At 38.8% G+C, this 24,130-nt stretch overlaps 1 protein-coding gene and 1 non-coding gene across 3 annotated transcripts; both read left to right on the top strand.

Moving 5' to 3' along the window:
- The first annotated feature begins 617 nt into the window (after positions 1-617).
- On the top strand, positions 618-724 carry LOC132612432 (small nucleolar RNA R71). Its single transcript, XR_009571793.1, has one exon. It is a non-coding gene; the product is annotated as a small nucleolar RNA R71 (small nucleolar RNA).
- A 4,491-nt stretch (positions 725-5,215) lies between these two features.
- LOC132609640 (probable polyamine transporter At1g31830) lies at positions 5,216-19,298 on the top strand. 2 transcript variants are annotated; one of them, XM_060323710.1, is made up of 2 exons: positions 5,216-5,601; positions 17,534-19,298. In XM_060323710.1, exons 1-2 carry the CDS (start codon positions 5,431-5,433, stop codon positions 18,977-18,979), a joined length of 1,617 nt encoding a protein of 538 aa, XP_060179693.1. In that variant the 5' UTR covers positions 5,216-5,430; the 3' UTR covers positions 18,980-19,298. The 2 variants fall into 2 exon arrangements, with proteins under 2 accessions (XP_060179693.1, XP_060179694.1); XM_060323711.1 differs by lacking the exon at positions 5,216-5,601 and adding an exon at positions 16,215-16,415.
- The last annotated feature ends 4,832 nt before the right edge of the window (positions 19,299-24,130 follow it).

A 24,130-nucleotide genomic window follows, 5' to 3' on the forward strand; every position in this document is an offset into this window, starting at 1 on the left:
GCTGGGAATTGGATGCTTGCCCCCTAGGTGGAATGTAGGGGTTAGAGCTCTTGTTGCCATAATTATTGTTATTGTAATTCCCTTGATTGGGATTACCCTGATCAGTTCTTCCATAATTATTTCCTTGGTAATTTTGTTGAGGCCTTTGCCATGGGTGATTACCGGGACCTTGGTAGTTTTGCCGTTGATAACCCCCTTGCGAGTTATTGACATAATTCGCATCCTCATATTGTGGCTGCCCCTCAAGATAAGTTTCGTCAGAAACTTGATACATTCCGGGAGCATGAGGTGGCATCTCATCGACAACATTTACACATTTGGCCTCTTTCTCCATAAGCCTTTTGGATAATAAATCCACGGTGGTTTGCAATTGAGCGAACGCATGATCTCGCTCATGATTTTCTTTGGCCACCGCGGCCACAGAGGGACTACCATATGATAGGAATTCGCTATTAGTCGAATGCCAGGCTTGATTATGGGTAGTAAGCTTGTCGAGCAACCGGGTGATGTTGACAAAGGATTTGTCCATGAAGCATCCCCCAGCTGCAGTGTTGACAGCTATTTGATTCATTGTATCTAGCCCCTTGTAGAACTTCTCTGTGAGAATTGCATCTGGAAATCCATGAGTCGGAGATTGAGCTAGATAATATTTGAACCTCTCCCATGCAGCATATAGTTGTTCCCCTGGAAGTTGTTTAAACCCAAAAATCTTATCCCGAAGCTCAGCCTTTTTGCTGGGTGGGAACCATTTTTTTAGAAAGATATTGGCCAGCTCATTCCAGGTATGAATAGTATTGCTCGGGAGCTTTTCATACCATTCCCTAGCTTGGCCAGCTAAGGAATATTTGAAAACCCGCAGTCGCAGTGCATCAGCAGGAACAACACCTTGAGATTGTTGGGAACATACATGCACGAAATTCTTTAGGTGTCGAAGTGGACAGTCCTCCGAAGAATTTCGGAAATAGCCTTCAAGTTTCAATAGCTGATAGATAGAACTATCAATTTTGAAATTAGCATTTCCTGTTCTCGGGGGAACTACAGCAGAAGCATAATCAGCTTCGTCGATGAATTCTGCAAATACATTCTCATCCTCCTCTTCTTCTGGTGCAGGATGGTTCACTTGGATCCCCCCTTGGTTCCCTTGATTGCGATGGGGTCTTCCAGCCATGTTCACCTGGTTCACTAAAACAGCAAACGAGGTGTGATGGAATAGAAAATTTTTTAAAGAATAGTACACAACAATTAGTAATTTCTGAACCGTATTCCCCGGCAACGGCGCCAAAATTTGATATGCTCAAATTACACCTATTAATGGCGTAAAGCGGACGTTGTCAAATATAGTAACCCAACAAGGTTGGGGTCGAATCCCACAGGGAATATGGAGAGAAAAGAGTACTATTCGTATGCGATACCGGTCTTTAAATGCTTTAATCCTATTCCGGATAGTTTGAATTGATTGTTGAATAATGTAATTTAATACTTTGACTTAAAATGTAATTAATGTGAGAGAGAGAGAGACTAAGGTTGTGTTCCCCAATTTGATTAGATATTATGCTTCAGGTTTCAAAGTGATATACTTCTAATGGTTGTTCTATGAATATGCACTTGGTCTCTTAAAGACTTCTTAATGTTTCCCAACAGTTAAGCAGTATTTCCTCTTTATGATTCTTCCGAATATAAAAGAGTTACAATCGAAGAGCGACCAATGATGCCAATTTAGACTTATTCTTATTCCTAAATTAGTCTATTAAACGAGGGTTAACGCCTCGAGTTATTGTTATTCAATCTTACCAATATTGACTCTCTTTCCCAAGAAAAGTCAATATAATGGCTTCGGCTAATGCTTGCAATCATTACCCAACGTTACAACTCAAAGATAGAATAACTAACAACAACCATTATGCATATATCAATAATAGAAACCCATTCACATAATACCCATCATGGGATTCACAACCTTAGAATTGAAATTAGCTACTCATAATGTTTCTTGATAGAAAAAGCTTAAAGATTAACATAATACACTTACAATACTAATACAAGATGGAATGAGAGTGAAGTTGTTGCCTTAAATGCTCCAACCACTTCAAGATTAAAAACCTAGGGTTTATGCCTCTAAAATAAAATCTGAATCTTGAATTAAAACCCTACATTATGTATTTATAGAGCCAAAAATCGCGCCAAGTTTCTGGACAAAAATGCCCTTACGCCGCATTGTTACGGACCGTAACTCAGGTTACGGTCCGTCCTTCATTTCGTCATTTGACCACTTTGACGTTACGGCCACCATGCGACGGACCGTACCCTGTGTTACGGTCCGTCCTTCTGAAGCGTAAGTGGTGACAATTACTTGGCAACTCTCTGGAATTTTGAATGATGTTATGGTGAAGGGTTACGGACCGTAACATGAGTTACGGACCGTAACACTAAACCGTAACACTGAAGGTTTTATTGAAACTCTCTGGAAATTTAGCTCATGTTACGGTGACATGTTACGGACCGTAACATGAGTTACGGACCGTAACACTCCACCGTAACACTGATGGTTTCAATGAAAACTTTCTGGAAATTCAGGCCCTGTTACGGTTCAAAGGTACGGACCGTAACATGAGTTACGGACCCTGTTACGGTCCGTAACATGAGTTACGGAGCGTCGCTTAGCTCCAATTTGTCCATTTTTTCAGCATTACTTCTCATTTCCAATCCTTAGTTAATCAACCCTATAAAACACAAAAATAACATAAGAAACAATGTAAAAACACTTAAAATCAAGCAACATGTTTAGTTACAAAGGCATAAAATGTGCTAAAATTCACGGCACATCACATACTCTATATTTTTTACCTTTGGGATTAAATTGATGACTGTAGCATTCAGTTGTTGGAGCAGCATACCATTCCTCATAAATTCAAGCACAAGGTCTCGAAATTGTCGACCTTTATTTATAGAGAATGTCTACCTCATTTACAAACCAACAATTAACAGGCCTCACTTATTCCCCACATAATCAAATTAAGATTAAACCTTCTATAATTAATTCACAAGTTGGATCAAGCCACTCACTTTTTCAGGTCATAAAAATATCCTAGTCTGAATTGAGTTTTTTTATTCTTTTCCCCCTGAGAACTTATATTATTTCAAGAAAAACTCATGTGGATGAGTAACGTGGCAAATTTTCCGAATTCTGATACATATATAGGAGTATTTAACCATCACTATAACTCGTGGTTAATTAAAAGAAATGTGATCATAGAGCACTTAATTTTACCATGATAATGGTAGCAAGCATTTTAGCATTCTTAACGGTTTACTATGTTACGATAATAATATTTAAAAGTACACCGCGAAAAGTCACAACATATACAAATATAAAATGACGCCTTAATATTGAACAAGTTGAATCAACTATATAAATTCTTACTATTTATCAATCCATCTAAAACTCGTTTCAATTTAATATGTACAGAGAACAAAAATTTTCCACCCCAGTTAAACTAGTACTTGCTATTATCGAGTACTTAATTTTACCATGGCAATGGTGGCAAGAATTTTAGCATTCTTCATGGCTATTATATCATGATTGTAATAATATTTGAAAGTACAACGTAATTTCTGAAAATACGCAACATATAAACATAGAGTGTTACGCTTTATTATCAACCAAATTTATAAGATCAATTATATATATATTCTTGAGATTCATTAATCATTTAAACTGGTTTCAATTTAATATATTTTTTATTGGCATAACTTTAATGTCAACAAAATTAAAAATTTGAAGGTTGTTTTTTCTCTAATAGTTTTTACTTGTGTTTGGTGTTCGTGGTACACATTCTAGGATTGATTGATCTGAATTCATGTCGCGTAAGACCTATTAAAAGAGAAATATTGTCTTTCCAAATATTTTCCATTCCAAAGATCGAACCTAAACTATCGGATTAAATAGTCCTAAGTTACTTGCATTAACTTTGACAAGGATTTCTGTATCACACTCGTCATGATTTTTTTTTTTAATAATTAATTAATGAATTACTTTATGATTTCCGATAACTTCAAAATAAAGCATCATTCCCATTTATTTATTAAATTTGCAAAACACCCCACCCCACACCCACAATTGGAGCAGAAATAGACAACCATACAGCTTGTTCATGATGGAATTGGTTCAATTTCAGTTCACATATAACATATATTATTAAATTATTATAAAAATAAAATAGAAAAATCACACAAATTATTGGATTTGGAATTCCCTATTACATGAATAAATCTGATCATTTTGACTACTCTGCCTTTGACTTCTTGCCTTTATTTGGATCACATGAGAGAATGACATGTCTTCCTAATTTCCTTTTTGGACCAATTTTCTGACGTGAAAAACTCATCAATATTTATTTTTTAATTTACTTTAAAAAGATTAATATTTGAAGATAATCCCTTTAGATGTTCCCTTTGACTTTTAATGATCATGTGGTTGGTGAACAAGCTATATCGAAATTATAATAACAAAGTTATATTATGGAGTTAAATAATGACTAGATTATCTAGTGAATATACTTTTATTGATAGATGTTCAGTTCATTGAACTAAAAATAGAATATACATGATATAATGTAAAATAAGTGCTTGGTTTTACACCGAATAAATTGAGATAAATTTTTTATTTTCAACTTTAACCCTGACTTTTTAAAAGGATATCGAGAGAAGAACTTCAGATAAGGGCATCCTTGTTATTAAGGCGTTTAATATTGAATAATCATCCGCCATTGAAGGACGTATAAAAACAATACCATAATTATGGTATAAACAATCCAAGGGTTGCTATCCCTAAAATTAAAAGTTTAACTAGCTAGATAAAATAGTCTGGTTCTTTATTCTGGGACTGTTATTTCTTCTCCTACAAACCAAATGCCCCATTAATGACATACTACATAAATCTCGTGACATGTTTAAGATTACAAAGTTTTAAATTTTTATTTTTTATTACACTTTAATTCTATTCAAATTACTACTACAACAACAACAACACACACCAGTATAATCCTACTAGATGAGGTCTGAGAAAGATAGAGTGTACACAGACCTTTTCCCTGTTTCCGATTTTTCTTACACTTTAATTCTATTCAAACTATGCTATTAAAACGGGACTGTATATAAAGAAGGCAAATGAGCATATCACATCAAACTCTCAAAAAACAACCCTTAATTTCTTCCTAATCACTGACTCTATATATAATTTTGTCACTTCCTTATCCCCACAACTTTCTCCAAGTTCCCTTTTACGTATCTTATCTTCAAGCAATAAATATGAAAATATCACAAAGATTCTCTGCTTTCTTTCTATTTTCCTTCATTCTCAACTAGCTAGAAATATAATTAATCTTCCTCATTTTCTTGATATATTTTCTTCTAATTTGTAACTTGAGAAGAATGGTGTCAACAAAATCAGAAACAGTTCAAAACTCTGAAACTAAATCCACCATTGAAGTTCCCAATGCTCAGCAAGTTGCAGTTTTAGTAGCTGAAAAAAGAGCCTCTGTTCCTTCTTCCCCTACTGCTACTGATAAATCTGTGCAGAATTCTCTGAATGGTGATGATCAGGTAATTAATTTATCTCATTCAGACAAAAACTACCCTTTTCATCAAAGGACTTTAACTTATATACACTGTTGTTCTGAATATTTTTACACTACTAATGTAATTTAACGTGTTCAAACAGGTTACTTGTCTTATCTTGCTAATATCGCTTATTATGAGTTAAGATTTTAGTTATAATTTAATTAGGTGATCTGACAGTGTAAAAGTAGTATAAGAAATTAATTCTTTCATTAATTGCTAAAATTCCTATTTTTTTTCTCTTGTTTCTTCCTTGTTCATTTTTATTTATGTGATGAGTTCATAAGTCATAACCATGTCTTCCCAAGAACGAAAAGATGAGTTATTATATCTATAGTTATAACAATTAATCTACCTTATTTTTCAAATGACTAATTGAACGTGTTATGAACGACATGGTACATGCTAGTCATTTATGTGCGTCCAGATAGTGTCAGTGTATAAAAGTTAAACTCTTAAAGCTAATGTCTGAAATTCTTACATTTTTACTCTTTTTTCCCTTTGTGTTTTCTATTCATGTGATGAGTTCATAAGCATGTTTGCCAAGAACTAAAAAAAAAACTGGTGCTTTTTGCAACAATTTCCGCGAATAATAGCTGTTGAATGGCAGTACTCTTTTTTTTTTTTTTTTTTTTTTTATTAATTAATCAATAGTTAAGAGAATGATTGGATACGATAAGGAACAGGATAACATTAGAGTTAGCTAACATTAAGATTTTTGTGAATTTAATACCTTTGTTGAAGTTATAAACCTAAACTATCTCTAAGTTTTTCTTTTAACGGATAGAAATGCAAGAAAAAGTAGTTGAACTTAGTCTTTTTAAGTCCTGTAATATTATTTTATTTTATATCTTCTTTTGTTCCAATATTTTATTTTATATCACGTGTACTATTTCCCGTTTTACATTATCCTAAATGCTTCCTACGTCTTGGTTATAGTTTACGTGCAATATTTTTGAAAAAATGGAGATCCGTTGATTTAATATAACAGTGAGGATTGTGCAACAATTTTCTTTATATAATATAATAACAATTTTGGTCTTTTAATTATTAACAAATTCTAATTTTAGTCATTGTGATATATGACTCGACATATTTAACTTTTAATTAATTAAAATATGTGTTTAATCTCTTTATATATGAAAATATTATATTTAGACTAGTTTCAGCAGTATGTAATAACAATATAAAATTAACTTAAAACATGAGTACTGTCACGGGCCGACTCCTCCTAAGCGGCAGCGGCACACAAATAGCCCGTGCGGCGCCCATAGTCCCACCTGACTACAAGCCAGCCTTTCCTTATCCCAGGTTTTCTTGGCACGACCCCATGCCTATGGTGAAGCTTGCCCCAGAGGCTTAGCTTTCCTTGTGCCGCCCGTTTGGTGTCAAGGCTTCAGCCTTGTCTTGCTATCATACCCTTGTGGCGCATTTCATATGCGGGGTCTCGTCTATGCGCACCCCTTGGGTTGGCTACGGACATGCATGTCCCTCGCCTGGCACTGAGCGTCGCTCCTGCGCGCACAGTCCTATCCTCAAGCTTGACACTTGCCTTGTGTCGTGCCCGAGTAGGGCAACTTCCAATCCTTGGCCTTTGTCAGGTGCGGTCCTCTTTGATGTGCCTATGGTTGTCCCATGGCATTGGCAAACATAGCCCTCGCAAATTACTTCCATCCCTCGTGGTGCAGCGTCACCCCACGACTGCACGTCTAGGCCAACGGACCCTTGCTTGCAAGGCTGAACCCAAGCCAAGCTCACAAGTCAATACACGAGGCTCTTGAGTGGTGCCTCGAGTACTCAATCGGCACGGAGGTCTTTAACATGCATAAAGATAGCCCGCGGGGCATAATCAGTTCCTACGTCAAGCCTCCGGCACATGTTGTGCGCCCAACGCGGCCCGCAGGCACGACGCCGTCCATAGAGTCCCCTAACTCGTATGGATACCTAGGACACTCCTATGAGATGCCTAGGCAGGCCCTTGAGGTCCTCCCTCAAGGTTGCTCACTTAGTGCGACTGGCCGACAGCACGCACGGGGGAGGCTGGCTGAGCTGTAGACACCTCTGCCCCCCTTATATATGCTTTAAAAAGAAAAACCCAAGTTCTAGCACTGGACATCATTTTGCCAGAGACTCACAATGGGCCTTTCTCACTCTCCCGAACTCCAAATGAGGCGCCGTCTGTTCCTAACTCTTTCTCTTGACTTCCTTCCCTCCTCCATGAAGTTTCATCTCATCCCCATACTCGTGGAACGAGATATAGCCTTCGGGAGCTTAATCACTGACACTGCTCCTTGGCTAAGTCAAGCCCTTAGGTGAACGATCTTCAAATGACGCCAAACTTGGTAAGTACATTCCATAACATCCTAGGAAGGGTCCTCTCACCCGAAATCCCAAGATTCCATCCATAGCTCGGAAACGCACGGGACTGACACTCAGGCTCGCGCGTGGCCTCGTCCGCCGACGGCCCATGGGCTCATCCCAGATCCTTGCTAAACTTCCTTGGCACTCTTATAATATGCCATAGAGCATCTCTAGATGCTTATTGACTCTCGCCCGTCGGAGCCCCTTTTCCATGCACGTCGCCCGCGCACGGCTGACACTGCCTGCGCGGCCGACCCTGCCTGCGCGCACGGCTGACACTGCCTGCGCGGCCGACCCTGCCTGCGCGCACGGCCGACACTGCCTGCGCGCGGCTGACACTCATCTGCGCCCGTCTCCTGCACGACTGACACTCGCTTGGCCCTCCTGGGCGCGCAGGGGTTATGGGCGCCAAGGCACAACGAAGGCAGCCCGTAACATTCTCCCCCACTCAAGCTCGTCATCGTCCTCGATGACATAGACACGTCCACGCCAACCCGGAGTTTGCCCCCTCGGGGTCTCACATCTCCTTCCCTAGTCCTTTGGGTCTAAAACCCATCTCATCTCCTCTTAAAAATGGAGTCGTGCCCCATGCACTTCTCCTCCCTAGTTTCTCCCAAGCGTGCCTCTGCACCTCGCTTGGAAAGTGCCTCCGCACTTGCACCCTCTGGTGGCTAACTTTGTGGTGACTGCCTGTCATCCACACCATGTTCCTCACGGCCTTCATCAGATCAGGAACATTTGTCTCCCATCTTGGTAATTCCTACGTAGCACCCATTGGTGGGACTTCCACAGTCCAACTGCAACCTTTGCAGCTCCTTCTTACCGTTTACTTCAGAAGACAATCGTCCTTCAATTTTCACATGGCCCAACGCCTCTTCATGGGCAAATACTCCCCCACTAAAAGTGGAAGACACTTTCCCTTATTTTTCAAGATAGGCATCCCTCGATGTGGCAACCTTTGCCAACCATTTCCTCATGGTCCTTTGTCCGTTTTCCTCCGCAAGATCCCGCTATGCCAACTGTATAAACAAATCAAGGCTCGACCCCATAAATCGAAGTTAACTTGCCCACACACTGACACTAGCGGCTTTTCAAATCCAATCTTGTCCCCTTTGACGTCTAACACGGCCTCTGCATGACCCACGCTCCACAGTGGTGTCTTTGGCACTTACATACTTTGCACCCTCTTGGCACTCGTCAACTTCTTGGGACGTACTCGTGGTGAGTACTTCATTTCCTCCAAGTGGTAGCTTCGCCCATTCTGAACAACATCTTTGTTCTTAAACTGTCATTCCCTTAACAAATTCCCTACGATGCCGGTGTGCCTCAGCACTTGGTTCCATCTCTGTGGTTCCTCGGTCGTTTGGTGTACCCCAGTACTCTCTGCTCTGGAAAGACTACATTCTCAAACTTGGAAACCCATCCAATTCGAAGCTTAGCTAACCCCACTTTACCTCGGCCTCCTCACATTCGTGATTCAGCCCATTGCCTCCTCGGCTAACTCTTGTATCTCCCCACTCTGGTGGTTCGACACGTTTCCACACATCTGCCTCCCCACGCTAAGTGGTTTGGCTCGCCTTCAGCATTGCCGCCCTGCCCTGGCAGTTTGGCCCCATTCCATCTTTGCCTCCCTACAAAGTGGTCCATCATCCTTCAAGGATCTCCCCGCTTCACGCGGTTCGACTCCGTCCTCTTCCTGCTCCACGCAATTCCACATTCTAACCAACAATGCCTCTCCGTCTAGCGGTTCAGCTTGGTTTTTGTCTATGCGTCCCTACCTCTGTAGTGGCGCCCTTCTGAATTTGCCTCCCCATTAAAATGGTTTGGCCTTCTATTTCACAAACATGGTGGCTGCCTCCACCTCATTGTGACATTCAATCATCCCGCAAGGAATCCTGCTCTCAGGCCATTCCTTACGTTGTCGCGGCTCACTGGCACGCCTTGCTCTAACTCTGTAGAGCTCCAACTTTGTGGTGCTAGCTCGTCTCCCGTCGAACGTAGCACCCAATCCAGCAAGCGAAGCTTGCTCCATGTTGTAGGCACCAAGCCCACTTGTCCGACATGGTTTTTGAGGGTCTCACCTTCCATTCATTGCAACCCTTAAGATGGCTAGGCATCCGTCATTTTCCCCATAACGTCCAACCCTCGAAGGACGCTTTCCAATGCCCTCAGGCAATACTCAAGTCTATCCATCCTGGAAAGACACTCAACTGATGCGTCCGTCGCATCCACTGTAGGATCTCCACGATCAATCCCAAAGTTTATAGTCCATGGCTCGTAGCTCTCCACAACATGGTTGCTCAACCTGGCAAACATGGCCTTTTTCCTGACCACCCGATTCATCGGCATGTCCCTCTCCTCAACGGGAGCCCAGACTGTTTGAAAGAAAATTTTGTTTCCTATTTCCCCTCTTCAAAATGGCCAACAACTCTTACTTGTTGCATCACACGACCAGACATTTTGAACCGACAAGTTTCTGATGCAAGTGAACCCTCTGGAACGCTCGCTACCTTCCGCTTGACATTCTAGCCAAGTCCATGCCTTGCTCAGCAAAGCTGCTAGCCCACTGCTAACAGAGTTTCTAACTAACTGATGGATCATCACAATAAAGAACATTTGAGCCCCAGCTATCCGTTTGTCCCGTCTTGCAACACTATCCCAACAGTATGGCACGCTGGTGCACTAAGATGACCATCCTCTGATGGCGCAAAAGACAACCAAACATGCCTCAAAGGAATCCCTCTGAAAACAGCATCCACTGCACGGAAGACATCCCCTGAAGATACTTCAATCAAACTAGGATGCCCCAAAATCAACTCCCAAAACACAGACGATGGCGGAAACAACGGCTGTGAGATGGCCTGATCCTGAAAGTCGTAGTTCATGGCTGACATAGCAAATTCTAGCCATAATACGCGCAACCAATCCCTTGTAACCAGTAGTATCGGGTTCACCCATTCGACTGGCATGAAGAATATCATTCCTGCTTTGATGTGATCTCTGCACTGACACTCAACCAATGCTCTAAAAAAAAATTTAGCTTATGGGAGCTGTGAACATAACCGTGGCTTCACTCGTCTTTCTGACCCTGGCCAGATCAACTTTCGCCAATGGCTTCGTTTCAAACCGCACTGCAATCCACTATTGCTAATATCAATCACACGTGATATCAACTCAGCATCACAATGCTCACCCTTCGCTCTGATACCAACTGTCACGGGCCGACTCCTCCTAAGCGGCAGCGGCACACAAATAGCCCGTGCGGCGCCCATAGTCCCACCTGACTACAAGCCAGCCTTTCCTTATCCCAGGTTTTCTTGGCACGACCCCATGCCTATGGTGAAGCTTGCCCCAGAGGCTTAGCTTTCCTTGTGCCGCCCGTTTGGTGTCAAGGCTTCAGCCTTGTCTTGCTATCATACCCTTGTGGCGCATTTCATATGCGGGGTCTCGTCTATGCGCACCCCTTGGGTTGGCTACGGACATGCATGTCCCTCGCCTGGCACTGAGCGTCGCTCCTGCGCGCACAGTCCTATCCTCAAGCTTGACACTTGCCTTGTGTCGTGCCCGAGTAGGGCAACTTCCAATCCTTGGCCTTTGTCAGGTGCGGTCCTCTTTGATGTGCCTATGGTTGTCCCATGGCATTGGCAAACATAGCCCTCGCAAATTACTTCCATCCCTCGTGGTGCAGCGTCACCCCACGACTGCACGTCTAGGCCAACGGACCCTTGCTTGCAAGGCTGAACCCAAGCCAAGCTCACAAGTCAATACACGAGGCTCTTGAGTGGTGCCTCGAGTACTCAATCGGCACGGAGGTCTTTAACATGCATAAAGATAGCCCGCGGGGCATAATCAGTTCCTACGTCAAGCCTCCGGCACATGTTGTGCGCCCAACGCGGCCCGCAGGCACGACGCCGTCCATAGAGTCCCCTAACTCGTATGGATACCTAGGACACTCCTATGAGATGCCTAGGCAGGCCCTTGAGGTCCTCCCTCAAGGTTGCTCACTTAGTGCGACTGGCCGACAGCACGCACGGGGGAGGCTGGCTGAGCTGTAGACACCTCTGCCCCCCTTATATATGCTTTAAAAAGAAAAACCCAAGTTCTAGCACTGGACATCATTTTGCCAGAGACTCACAATGGGCCTTTCTCACTCTCCCGAACTCCAAATGAGGCGCCGTCTGTTCCTAACTCTTTCTCTTGACTTCCTTCCCTCCTCCATGAAGTTTCATCTCATCCCCATACTCGTGGAACGAGATATAGCCTTCGGGAGCTTAATCACTGACACTGCTCCTTGGCTAAGTCAAGCCCTTAGGTGAACGATCTTCAAATGACGCCAAACTTGGTAAGTACATTCCATAACATCCTAGGAAGGGTCCTCTCACCCGAAATCCCAAGATTCCATCCATAGCTCGGAAACGCACGGGACTGACACTCAGGCTCGCGCGTGGCCTCGTCCGCCGACGGCCCATGGGCTCATCCCAGATCCTTGCTAAACTTCCTTGGCACTCTTATAATATGCCATAGAGCATCTCTAGATGCTTATTGACTCTCGCCCGTCGGAGCCCCTTTTCCATGCACGTCGCCCGCGCACGGCTGACACTGCCTGCGCGGCCGACCCTGCCTGCGCGCACGGCTGACACTGCCTGCGCGGCCGACCCTGCCTGCGCGCACGGCCGACACTGCCTGCGCGCGGCTGACACTCATCTGCGCCCGTCTCCTGCACGACTGACACTCGCTTGGCCCTCCTGGGCGCGCAGGGGTTATGGGCGCCAAGGCACAACGAAGGCAGCCCGTAACAGTACTAATGACATTGAAAATTTTGAAAATTTGTGAATGTTAACTAGCAAGAGATCCAACCTAGGGCGGAGCTAGGTTGAGCCGAAGGGGTTCATCTGAACCTCCTTCGGTGAAAATACACCATTTATACTAGGTTAAAATTATTTTTATGTATGAATAGTAGATATTGAACCCCCTGGACTTTTTCGTGTGTTTACTTCTTTATATTTTTCAACCCCGTTAATAAAATTCCTGGCTTCGCCACTAGATCCAACATACACATTTCAAATAATTAAAAATTAAACGGACAAGGGCCTAAAATACCCTTGAACTATTAGAATTGGTGCAAAAATATCCTCCATCCACCTTTGAGCCCCCAAATACCCCTGTCATCTACCTTTGAGCCCCCAAATACTCATGTCATCCACCTATGGGGTCTAATATACCCTTATTTTCTAACAGCCCCATATTGACACTCAATTTTGTCCATCCTTTCGTCCAATTTACATCGTTAAGCTTCTATTTTATTAGATTATTAATTATATTTTTTTTATCACAACTTGTAGTCAAATTTCTTGATGATCTCTATTACTATTATTACTTTTATTATTACTATTATTATTATTATTATTAATCTTGAACTTGGACGGATTTTTCGAATAGATTCGGGTCCAAACTTTGTCATTTTGTTCTTGGCATATTAGATGAAAAGAGGAAAGTTTTGATTTCGCAATTAAGGAGGATATTAAGCTATGATTTTTATGATTACTAGTAAGAAATTAAGGTGAATGAATTAAGGAAAGAAAGTGGAATTGAAAAGAGAAGAGAAGAGAAAATCAAACTAGAATAAATGAAAGAATATAAAAGGCACAAAGAAAGGGATTTTGTAGCCGGGGAATTTCGACAAGAATCAGGGAATGTTTGATTTTAAGGAAATTTAGAGATGACGGGGTCTTAGGAATTTTGAGTAAATAACAATGAGTTATGGATATTTGGTTTTGAGGGTAACCTGATGCCTTTGGGGATTTTTAGTTGGAAAGGGATTATGAGCTGGGTAGAAACTTTAGGAAATGGGTGAAAAAAAATTATTTGATTTATTTGGGGAATATAGTAATTTCAAATAGATTTTCTCGATTTTCATAATGATAATAAAAGTAGTGGGAAGTAATAGTAATAGTAACAGTAATAGTAATAATAATAGTAATAATTGTAATACTAATACTAATAATAATAGTAATAATAATAATAATATTAGTAATAGAGATCATCAAGAAATTTAACTATAGGTTGTGATAAAAAAATATAATTAATTTTAAAATAGAAGCTTAACGATGTAAATTGGACAAAAGGATGGACAAAATTGGGCATCAACATGGGACTGTTAGAAATAAGGGTATATTAGACCCCATAAGTGGATGTCAGGGGTATTTGGGACCTCAAAGGTGAATGACAGGGGTATTTGGGGGCTCAAAGGTGGATGAAGGATATTTTTGCACCAATTCTAATAGTTGGAGGGTATTTTAAGCCCTTTTCCGAAAATTAAATGTATGTAATCAGATATCACAAGTACTAATGGACAAAAAATACTATTAATTATTTTATTTTCCTCATAAGGATTGTTCTAATTTAACTTAGTATCTTTCTATTACTTTGGGCTGCTCTGTGTGTGTGCGCCTTTTTTTTTTTTTTTTGTCTGTGTGTGTGTGTGTGTGGTGGGGTTTAAATGTAGGCTGGAGAAGAGAAAAGAGTTTTTTTCTGCACGCCTCAATGAGCACAATTTATTAAGAAACTCTAAAAGAGTACTTACTTTTGACAACAAAACACACACACGCTGCGACACAAAAGACTACAACAAATTATTGACGCATGTTTTTTTGCTTCCATATATTTGCCGCATGCTTGACTTAGTTTACTTTCTATAATCAGGATTTCGTTTTATAATATGTCATGATTGTGTAGCTTAATTAACCTTTTATAACGATGATGATAACTAATGAAAGTTGTCTTAGTGTTCAAACTTTTTCAGTTTCAATGCTTATCCGATTTGTTGATACCTTCTCTAAAAAGAGAGAAGAAAAAAATTATAGTAATAAATACTCTCTCCGTTTCATAATAAGTGTCACCTTAGCTAAAACTACGCATATTAAGAAATCAATAATGCAATGTAAAGTTTACCAAGTTACCCCTATATAATAAAAATAAATTACTTTTACCTTTTCTATTAAAGCTTGCATAAGAAGTAAACCTTTTGACATTAGGAATCCACCAAAAGCAGGTTACTATGTGGCTTTTCCAATTTAGATGTTACTTTATTGTCTAAGGGTAGAATTGAAAAAAACTAGTCAATTTATGTCTTGGTTTCCTAAGGAGACACTCATTATGAGATAATTTTTTTTGGCTAAAGTGACACTTGTTATGAGACGGAGGGAGTACTAAATACCACTTCTTCCGTTTCATTTTGTGCGATACATTCAAAATATAAGAGTTAAATTGACTAATTTTCAATGTAAATTTAAACATAATTTCTGCAACTTTTCATAGTTCATCGTTAGCGATATGCAAGTAGGTGTGGTTAGTTTGTCGGTAACTTTACAATATAAGAATACGTATTAATTAAGTTAGAATTAAGTGATAAAAATGCACATAAAAAATATGTCATTTATTCCTTTGTTTAGTATAAACATTAACTGTGTTAAGTCATTATCTATTTACTCGCTTGAGTTTATTTTGGACGGTGCACCCTAATTTAGACAAATATTATTATTGTAAAATCTGAAGTCGTCGTAGGTGAGTACCCTGATAAAACATACGACAATGGGTAACTACCAAAAAAAAAAAAAAAACCTGAGAGGTTATTTTATTAATAATTTTTCCTTATATCAGAGTTTCCAGTAATCTTTCTTTTCGTATCATGTTAAAATACACTCACTCCGTTTCAATTTAGGTAGCACATTTTCTTTTTTAGTATGTTACTAAAAGAATGTCATTTTATTATAACTAAAAATAACTTAACTTTAAAAGTTTACCTTTTACCCTAATAAAATAATTTATAATCACACAAATGTCAAAATTTTATTTTAGACCACAAACTTTCAAAAGTCTTACTCTCGCTATATTAATTTATGTGACACCCTTTCATTTTTACTCTTTATCTAACAAAGTGCCACCATTCTATATTTAGAAACAATTTAACTTTGTGAGATGATTTACAGACATACAAATATTTAATGATTATTTCAGACACAAATTTCATTTTTTTTTTTTTTTAAAACTTCATGCCTAATCCGGAAGGAGTAATTTTTCTTTCTTAAATATAGTGTCATGTCAAACGGTGCCATAAATTGGAAAAGAGGGAGTAAATTTATTTATGTCCGTAAATTTGAGAGAAAAGTTATTCTTTATCTTACAAAAAAAAAAGGTTAAAAGGCGAAGAAGAAAAGAAAAAGACAGAGAAAAGTTGTAGTGGGGTGACTGTGTGTGTACTCAGCAAAACAACAGACAGACTGTACTTGCTGTTGCAGAACATACCATGAAGATTTTCAGTAATCATAGATTTTATTCCAATCAAATCTTCATCTTTATCTCTTCTCTTAATTTTCTGCAAATATTTAATCTCTTTAAAAGAACATATTCAGGAATTACAGTTGATGGATTCTGACTAGGTAATTATTATGCATTTGTTAACTTTAATTTTATATGTATAAATAGTTTGAGTTGAAAATAATTCTTCTCTTGATGTGTTTGATGCATTGTTTATTGGTATAATATGTGTTAATAATTCGTGTTTCTTTCTTTTCTAATTGTTTCTCTAACTTCTGTTTTTTCTTCTTGTTCAAGAATGTGATGATCCACTAAGTGAATTTGTGTTGTTTTGCTTTCATTTCTATTTAAAGATTTGATTTTTAGTGAAGAACTATGCCATAAATTGGTCAAGATTGCTCCTTTATTTGCTTAGCTAGATGATTCCTTTAGTTCGTTGATTAGAACAGTAATAATTCTCTATTTACTTCCTATATCCCATTTTATCTAATTGTCTATTTAATTGCAATGGGATGGCATGTGGTTTATTATAGAGGAATTGACATAAATAGCTCTCACCAAAATAACAGCCAACAAATGTATATTTCTTGTAGATTAGTGTAAAATATACATGTTTGATATATATTAGTGTATATTTATCTGGCTAGTGAGGGTAATTATTTTTGGCCGACTGGCTAAATGTGTGACTTTCTATTTTTTATATTGTTCTCATTCATTCTTTTTGGTATAATATGGGTTAATTCGCATTTCTTCTTTTCTAATTGTTTCTCTAACTTCTGTCTATCTTCTTGTTCAACAATCTGATGACCCACTAAGTAATTCTATATAAAGATTTGATTTTTAGTGAAGAACCATGGCATAAATTGGTAAATATTGCTCCTTTCTTTGCTTAGCTAGATGATTCTTTTAGTGTGCTGATTAGAGCAGTGATAATTCTGTATTTTACTTTCTGTATCCCATTTGTGTAATTGTTCATTTAATTGGATTTTTTCATTTTTGGCCCATTGGTCGAAATTAATTATGAGCGCTAGCCAAAATATACAAAACCTATACACTGATTATGTATAATATATGTATATTATATGTATATTTTGTGTATACAATATGTATATTTAGAAACGATATACAAAATCTATAAATTTTCTGGCTATTATTCTTTTCAGAGGTCCAAAAATGTAATTATCCCTTTATTTATTTAATTTCAATGAGATTAGTGTTAATGATTTGATGCTAATTGCAGAAAGCAAGGGGCTTGCCTCAAAGAGAAGCCACTATTCCAATGGGGGATTACACTGATGCAGAATACATAGGGATTAATGAAGTTGTTTCTCCAAGGGTTAATAATGATAGGAAACTTTCACTCTTGCCCTTAGTTTTCCTCATTTTCTATGAAGTTTCTGGAGGACCATTTGGTGTTGAGGACACTGTACAAGCAGCTGGTCCACTTCTTGCACTTGTTGGATTCTTGGTTTTCCCAATTATTTGGAGTGTCCCTGAGGCACTTATTACAGCTGAATTAGGCACCATGTTCCCCGAAAATAGCGGCTATGTTGTTTGGGTTTCATCTGCTTTGGGTCCATACTGGGGCTTTCAACAAGGTTGGGTGAAATGGTTAAGTGGAGTCATCGACAACGCCCTTTACCCGGTTTTGTTTCTTGATTATCTGAAATCAGGAATTCCTGCATTAGGCGGTGGACTTCCTCGAGTTATCGCAGTCGTAGGCATTACTTTGGTCCTTACTTACATGAACTATAGGGGTTTATCTATTGTTGGATGGGTTGCTGTTCTGATCGGGATATTATCGATTCTTCCTTTTGTTGTAATGGGGCTCATTTCGATTCCAAAAATAAGGCCGACTAGGTGGTTGGTGGCGGATGTGCACAATGTCGATTGGAACTTGTATCTAAACACACTCTTCTGGAACCTGAATTATTGGGATTCAATAAGTACTCTTGTAGGAGAAGTACGCAACCCGAGGAAAACTCTGCCTAAGGCTCTGTTTTATGCCGTGATTCTAGTCATTTTATCGTACTTTTTCCCTCTATTGGTTGGTACCGGAGCTGTTCCACTCGAACGTGACTTGTGGACGGACGGTTATTTCGCGGATATTGCGAAAATACTTGGTGGAGTTTGGCTAAGATGGTGGATTCAAGGGGCCGCTGCATTGTCAAATATGGGGACGTTTGTAGCGGAAATGAGCAGCGACTCATTTCAGCTACTTGGTATGGCCGAGAGAGGGATGTTACCTGAGTTCTTTGCCAAACGATCACGTCATGGAACACCTATAGTCGGGATCCTCGTCTCAGCTTCCGGTGTGGTTTTACTTTCGTGGATGAGTTTTCAAGAGATTGTAGCTGCAGAAAATTTCTTGTATTGCTTTGGAATGATCTTGGAATTTATAGCGTTTGTGCGGTTAAGGATAAAGTTCCCAAATGCATCGCGCCCTTTCAAGATACCTGGTGGAACAGTCGGAGCCATCCTGCTGTGTATTCCTCCAACCATACTCATCAGTGTTGTTTTGGCATTTTCCACGGTTAAAGTCATGATTATAAGCCTTGCTGCTGTTGCAATCGGGTTGGTGATGCAACCATGTCTTAAGCGCATTGAGAATAAGAGATGGTTGAAGTTCTCCATTAGTTCTGATCTTCCTGACATTCATCACGATAATGGAGCATTACTTCATTGATTCTCATATGTAGTATCTTTTAAAGTGTACGACTCTCCTACTAACACGACACTGCAACAACTGCATGAAATCCAGAATTTTCATGGAGGGCGCAGAAAAAAGGCTGGATTATCCTATTCTACTGTAAAACATCTAATGTCGTAAGCTTGTATTTGCCCTGCTCCTATGCCTATTTATTAGTGGCAAGTAGCTATGAATGATTGCTTTTTCAGGTGATTGCATTAGAAATAGATGATTATATGGTTTCTGTTTTGTGATCCATGACAAGCTACTCAATGTGTGAAAAGTTGCATAACTTGTCACCTTCGTTTCGTCTCTCTTTTACGACTCCCTTTGTCCAAAATGGATTTAAATTTTAAAGTGATATCCATTCTCTTCGTATTCGAGAGGAATCTGCAAACGCTTATATCTGCTACATTATTGTGCTTTTGCATTTCCCGTTGCTCTCAAGAGGATCTAGAATAGAAATTCTCTGTATTTGTTTTTGTTTCTTTTTCGTAAGGCCTTGTCATCCTATACAAATTATTAAACAATTTCTGAATATGGAAGTTGTTATGTGTTGAAGTTGAGTATTTTACATGGATTTTTGGCATTTATAGAAGATGTGGCTGTGTGTTCAAGTTGAGTTTGACATGATCAAAATCCAATTCTCTTTTTCTCAAATTGTACTTGAAGGGAGGCAGTTTTCCTTGTAGGGTTGTGGGAAGCATATTACAGCACTAATGCTGAAAAATAGATGTCTGCTAATCAGTAAAAAATTAGTCCATAATGAATGATGCCCAAGCCTTAATGGATAGAGTTTCCGGTAGTTGTACTGGTGAGAGGTAGCAGGTACCTGTTCGAATTAGTCAAGGTGCACGCAAGTTGGCTCGGATACCATAATTGTCAAATAAAATTAGTCCATAATGAAATGCTTATTTTCATCATAAAGATCCATCAATAATCTTGAAGGAAATGAACTAAGTAGCTCAGAGACTTGGATGGACTGTGGGGTTGTGGAAGGGGTTCCGGGGGCAAATGGGCCATTTGGGCTAAAGTTGGGCGGGTCAAGATAGGTTGAACCTATAGATGGGCCAAAACTCAATCCTGCCCAAAGCTTGTTTGGGCTAAGATGGGCTGAGTCAAGATGAGCTAAATGAAGGGTCATAACTCAACCCGCCCAACTTAACCTACCTTTTCAAACATTTTGGGAAACTAAAAATATCGGTATTCTTTGATTGTAAATATTCTCTCGCTCATTCTTTTCTAAATAAACGGTGTTTTGAAAATCAAATTTAAATACTTGTTGGATATAAAAAACTCAAACGTATGCTTTTACTCAAAATAATAAAGATATTCACTGTAAATATTTTCTCATAAGTTATCCCAGTACATAAATTATATTCAAAATTATTCTGAAAATAAATCAAAAGAAAATTAAATGGTAATTGACGTAATGAATATTGATTTTGTCAGATTCCTGTCTTTTACTCCTTTGTTTTATTTATATATTTTTATGGTTGTCTTGTACATAACTAAGAGTGGCAAACGTATGTCGGATATGGGTGGATCGAAAATAGGTTAAACAAAAACGGATAAGCACAAACCCTCAGGAAAAAAAATTAAAAACTTAAAAATGAAAAGTTACTAGTAAAAAATTTTAAATAAGGAAATAAAAATATTTTTTTCTAAAGAAAATTAAAAATAAACATTTTAAAAAATAAAAATAATGACAAAAATAAATTTAAATAATAATTAAAAAAGAAGTCAATCATGTTTTATAACTTTTATTCTTATGAATGGAGGACAATTGATGGATCACTTTGGGCTCATTTGAAGGGCCAGTTTCGGCTGATGATTTGTGATGAGCCAACTAGGGCTAGCCCAAATCAGCCTATCTTCAAAATCACTTTAGCCCAAATCCATTAAAGATTGAGCGGGTCTAATGGATTTGGGCTAGTTTGGCAACCCCTAGCACTTAATATGAATTCAGAGATTCTCGTTATCCGGTCATTAGTCTATCTTATACTTTGATGTTTAAACTTCTTAATCCCATTGCTTTCAATGCATTTAGAATGAGTTCCAAATTTGAAAATTCTTTAGTGCGTAAGCGTTTTTTAGCCGAGGGTCTATCGAAAATAGCTTCTCAAGGTAGGGGTAAGATCTACGTACACACTATCCTCCCCATATCCCACTTGTGGGATTACACTGAGTTTGTTGTTGTTGTTGTTTAGTGCCTAAGCCGCCATGACGGGCATAGTTACCTGGTACATATGTTAGTGGGACGTTGCAAGTATTTGGAAGATTAGTCGTGCTTTGCACTTGATGGCCCAGCACCACCGCTGTAAAAGAAAAAATATATCATCAGTAAATTTGTATCTCAGTAGCGCCTGTCCGACATTTTCTACATGCAACATCGTAAATGGGCAATATATGCCTATTTACAATTTAAATAGGAGAAAGTTCTTTTGTCGAACTATCCACATATTATATGAAGCACAAGGCAACTAAATATCCCAAATTACATCAACAACGAAAAAAAAAAAAAACAAGGAGAAAGACCAACAGAAGCTTTTCTCATCTATCACTAGCTATGCCTACTCCTCATCTATACAATTGCTCTTTGTAATATCTTGTATCGACCTCCTTTCTTTGCAAGTATGTTTCCTATGTAGAATCTCCAATCAGAGGCGAATCCAAGATTTCAAAAGGATGGGTTCACCATTACTTTTAAGATAAGATATAAAATTTTATTGTAACATCAACTTGGCGAACAAAACGTTTAAGGGTGCTTAGAAATTTAGAAGAAAAAAAAGACGCCAAATTGCATTTAGTAGACAAACCCGTAACCTTAAGGGATTAAGCCCAGCACTTAACCAGTGCTCTAATTGATCTTGTTTGACCATGTGTTCCTTCAGTTAATATTATATATAATTTAAGAAGTATATACATAATAAACCGCGTTTAGTCGGGTGACCATGTGTTCACGTGACCCATTTTTTCTATGTAAATTCGCCCCGATCTCCAATATTTTGTATCTACTACCAGCATCTCTCACACTCCTTGGAAACCAAAATATTTTATCCTTACTAGCTTGTAGGTAATATCTTACCCGTACTAGCTTCTGTATACTCCTTGGACCCCTCTGCATTATACATGGAAAGTTCATTAATACTTGTCAAAAGCAATTAAATATCATGTTTATATTTATGTAATATAATAGACTTTTCATGTTCTATCCCAATTTTGTTAGAGACTAAGAGTAGAACTCCTAGTCAGTAGCAGTCTAGTAGCAATAGAACTATTCATTAGATAGAATAGAGACTATGTATATCTTGTGTATATCCGTGGTATATCCTTAGTGTATCAGATGTACATGAGTATGATTAGGATACACACATTTAGTAGAAGTTAAGTAGAACTCATCTTACCTGCATGCATATCCATCAGTGATCTCGTGCCTATATAAGAAGGCTTCATGTACACTTTGTAGATCATCACTTGAAATATATACAAGGCTTCTCTTTTCCCTTTCTATACTGTGTTTTCTACATGGTATCAGAGCATTAAAGAAAGCCACAGCTGCATATCAAATCACTCTAAACAACTTCCCACAATGGCCTCAACCTCATCTCCTATGTCACTGTCAATTTCTTCTTTACACCATTTGATTGCTGCTTGTCCTATCAAACTTAAGCCTACTAACTATTTGATTTGGAGGACTCAGATCATGCAACTCATGCAAGTTCTGAAAGTACTCAACTGGATTAAGCAGACGAAACCAAGAGAGGAAGAATAACCTATCACAGATAGAAAGGAAAAGGCTGCTGCTAGAAAGGAAAAGGCTGCTGCAGATAAGGAGAAGGAAAAACAAGACAGTAATTGGGAGGAGAAAGATGTGCTATTGAGAACATGGATCTCAGGTACTGTGACTGAGGAAAGCATATATCTCATTGTTGGCTGTTTACAGCCAAGGAGATGTGGGAATGCTTAGAAGAAGCATATCTTCAAGCAACAAAGGACAAGGATTTTCAACTGAAACAGCAACTGCAAAACATCAAGTTAGGATCTAAGAAACTTGATGAATATTAGAAGGAGTTTAAGGGAATATGTGATGGTCTTGCTGCCATACACAAACATGTTGATGAGGATAGCAAGGTGATTAACTTTACTAGAGGTCTAGGTCCTAAATATAGGACTTTCAGAACTGCCATGCTTGGAAAAGCACCATATCCCACTCTCAACCAGTTTGTCAATGCACTTAGAGGCTTTGACATGAGAGAAGATGAAAAAATGCCTCAGGAAAACCACAACATGGCTTTCTCTGCACAAAGAGGCAGAGGAAATCATAATTAGAATAGAGGAAACTCTAACTATAGTTCAAGGGGAAGAGGGTTCAAATCTGCTGGACAGAACTACACTCAGAACAATCAAAGTGTTTAAGGTTCCAATCAAGCCAATGACAAGGATGGTGCTTGTCAAATTTATGGTAAGAATATTCATACTGCTCTCAAGTGCTTTTACAGATGGGAATATTCATATCAGGCTACAGAAGACCTTCCACAAGCCTTAGGAGCAGTCAACTTACAAGGCACAACAACTAAGGACAGTGCCATGTATGTTGACTCTGGAGCAACCAATCACCTGACCAACAATACAGGTAATCTATCTGATGTTAAGGCTTATAATAGAACTGATAAGATAATTATTGGTAATGGATCACATATGAAAATCACACATGTTGGAAATACCACTAAGTCTGGATTAAAAATTAAGGAGGTCCTAGTTATTCCTGAGATAAATAAGAATCTCCTATCTGTTAGTAAGCTTGCGAGAGACAATTCCTGTACTCTTAAGTTTGATGAATCTGATTTTGTTGTTAACGACAAGAAGTCAAGGAAATACATGGTTAAGGAAACTAAGAAAGGAGGACTCTATGTATTGGAAGATAACAATATTTTTGCTTTGACAGCAACACCAGACTGGAAAAAGACAGATTGGATTTGGCATGCTAGATTAGGACATCTTAGCTTAAAGTCAATTCAGTTTTTGAATAGAAATAGTTTCATAAATGTCAAGAATTGGAATAAAATGCCTACTATCTGTACTAGCTTCCAGTTAGGAAAGAGTTGTAAACTTCCTTTTGCATTGAGAAATAAAATTGAGAAGGAA

The sequence above is a fragment of the Lycium barbarum genome, chromosome 9 (assembly GCF_019175385.1).
Source record: "Lycium barbarum isolate Lr01 chromosome 9, ASM1917538v2, whole genome shotgun sequence".
Classification (NCBI taxonomy): Eukaryota; Viridiplantae; Streptophyta; class Magnoliopsida; order Solanales; family Solanaceae; genus Lycium; species Lycium barbarum.